The 1,689-nt window shown below is 38.5% G+C and overlaps 1 protein-coding gene across 2 annotated transcripts in view; it reads left to right on the plus strand.

Moving 5' to 3' along the window:
• LOC107098211 (hepatocyte cell adhesion molecule-like) overlaps nt 1-1,689 on the plus strand; it is a 15,510-nt gene that overhangs the window by 2,954 nt on the left and 10,867 nt on the right. The window contains exons 1-2 of one of the 2 annotated variants that reach the window (XM_015395736.1): nt 485-532; nt 948-1,289. In XM_015395736.1, the coding sequence (XP_015251222.1) occupies nt 508-532; nt 948-1,289 (367 nt within the window). In that variant the 5' untranslated portion in view covers nt 485-507. Of the gene's footprint in view, nt 1-484; nt 533-947; nt 1,290-1,689 lie in introns of those variants that run through there. The other variant, XM_015395735.1, reaches the window with a different exon arrangement.

Genomic DNA, 1,689 nt, shown 5'->3' on the forward strand with positions numbered 1-1,689 from the left:
AAAACTGGAGCTCATGCTGGTGAATATTCTCAGTCTTCCAGGTCATAGTCATTCCAAAACACTTAAAAAACAATCCACTGGACTTTGTTTTTCCAAGTTTGAAGACGTTTCGCTTCCTAACCAAGAAGCTTTTTCAATTCAAAATGTCAGGAATAGCGTTGAGTTCCAGGCTATATACAGTAGCCCAACAAGCCTTTATTTTTGTTTAGGAAACATGCAAATTGAAACGGACGAACGAGTCCACTCCTTTGGAATGGGGGTCGTTTGGCTTCCAAGGAGTGGATCCATCCGTCCGTTTCAATTTGCATGTTTTCTAAACAAAAACAAAGGCTTGTTGGGCTACTGTATAAAGCCTGGAACTCAACACTATTCCCGACATTTTGAATTAAAAAAGCTTCCTGGATGGAAAGCGAAACGTCTTCAAACTTGGAAAAACAAAGTCCAGTGGATTGTTTTTTAAGTGTTTTGGAATGACTATGACCTGTAAGACTGAGAATATTCACCAGCATGAGCTCCAGTTTTATAAATACAGGTTAATAATATGATTTTATTTGGTATTTATTTTTGATTCCTTACCAACTTCCAGGCAACATATTTATGTGTTTTTTTATAGATGGAAAGCATAAAATGTCTAGTAATTAAGTGCTCAAATTAAAAGCTTAATTAATATTTTATATTTTATAATTAGTTATAGTACATTCCACTTTTGGACAATCAATACTTTTGACTGAGAGGGGGACTCATGGGAAGACAAAATGCCCAAATGGGTACACAAGTCAAAAAATGTAGGCAAACGCTGCTCTAAGGGGAGCTTTATTGCTTATGTAAATATAAATACATATTTGAATCTTTATTATAAATGTATTTGGGATTCTCCTTGAAGAATCTCAATATATTATTTCCAATGTGCAGCGAGCCTTTGTCATTTGCTCCATGCTTTTCTGCAGGTGAAGTGGAGGCAGTGAACATGACCATCCCTAACACTCTGATCAGAGGAGCGCTTGGAGGGGAGGCCCTTCTGTCAGTTCGCTACAGCAGCTCCAGCCTCGACCCCCCGGTTATAAAGTGGCAACTTCAAAGGGAAAAGGCAGTCACCGTGGTTCAGTCTGTTGGAACAGACATCGTTGGGACATTGAGGCCTGAGTATCAAGACCGCATCCTTGTGTTTGACAACGGGACTCTGCTGCTCCACAACCTCAGACTCTCTGATGATGGGACCTATGAGGTGGAGATCTCCATCACAGATGATATTTTCCCCGGAGAGGGAGACATCACACTCACGGTGGATGGTAGGTTCATAAACCTTTTATTTGTATCGTTACAAAGGAACAGTGAATAAAAAGAGAAAACATTACATCCAAATGTTGCTAACCAAACCCATCGGTTTTAAATTGACCTTGAATAAACCACAACACTTTGGGAACAATGTCTATTGGACATATGAGACCAAAGTAGAGCTTTTTAGATGTTTAAATTCAGCTAATTTTTTTTTTTTTTAAATCATCTGATTTTTTTCAATTCAGTTTATTTCTATAGCACCAATTTACAACACACGTCATTTGAAAGCACTTTACAGTTCACCAGATCATCCAATCAGATTGATTCAAAGTTTTCTAAGGAAAACCAGCTGATTGCATCGACTCATTGACTCTTCAGCAATCCCTCACACTAAGCATGCTTGTAGCGACA

Source organism: Cyprinodon variegatus, unplaced genomic scaffold, assembly GCF_000732505.1.
Source record: "Cyprinodon variegatus isolate N-32 unplaced genomic scaffold, C_variegatus-1.0 Scaffold756, whole genome shotgun sequence".
Classification (NCBI taxonomy): Eukaryota; Metazoa; Chordata; class Actinopteri; order Cyprinodontiformes; family Cyprinodontidae; genus Cyprinodon; species Cyprinodon variegatus.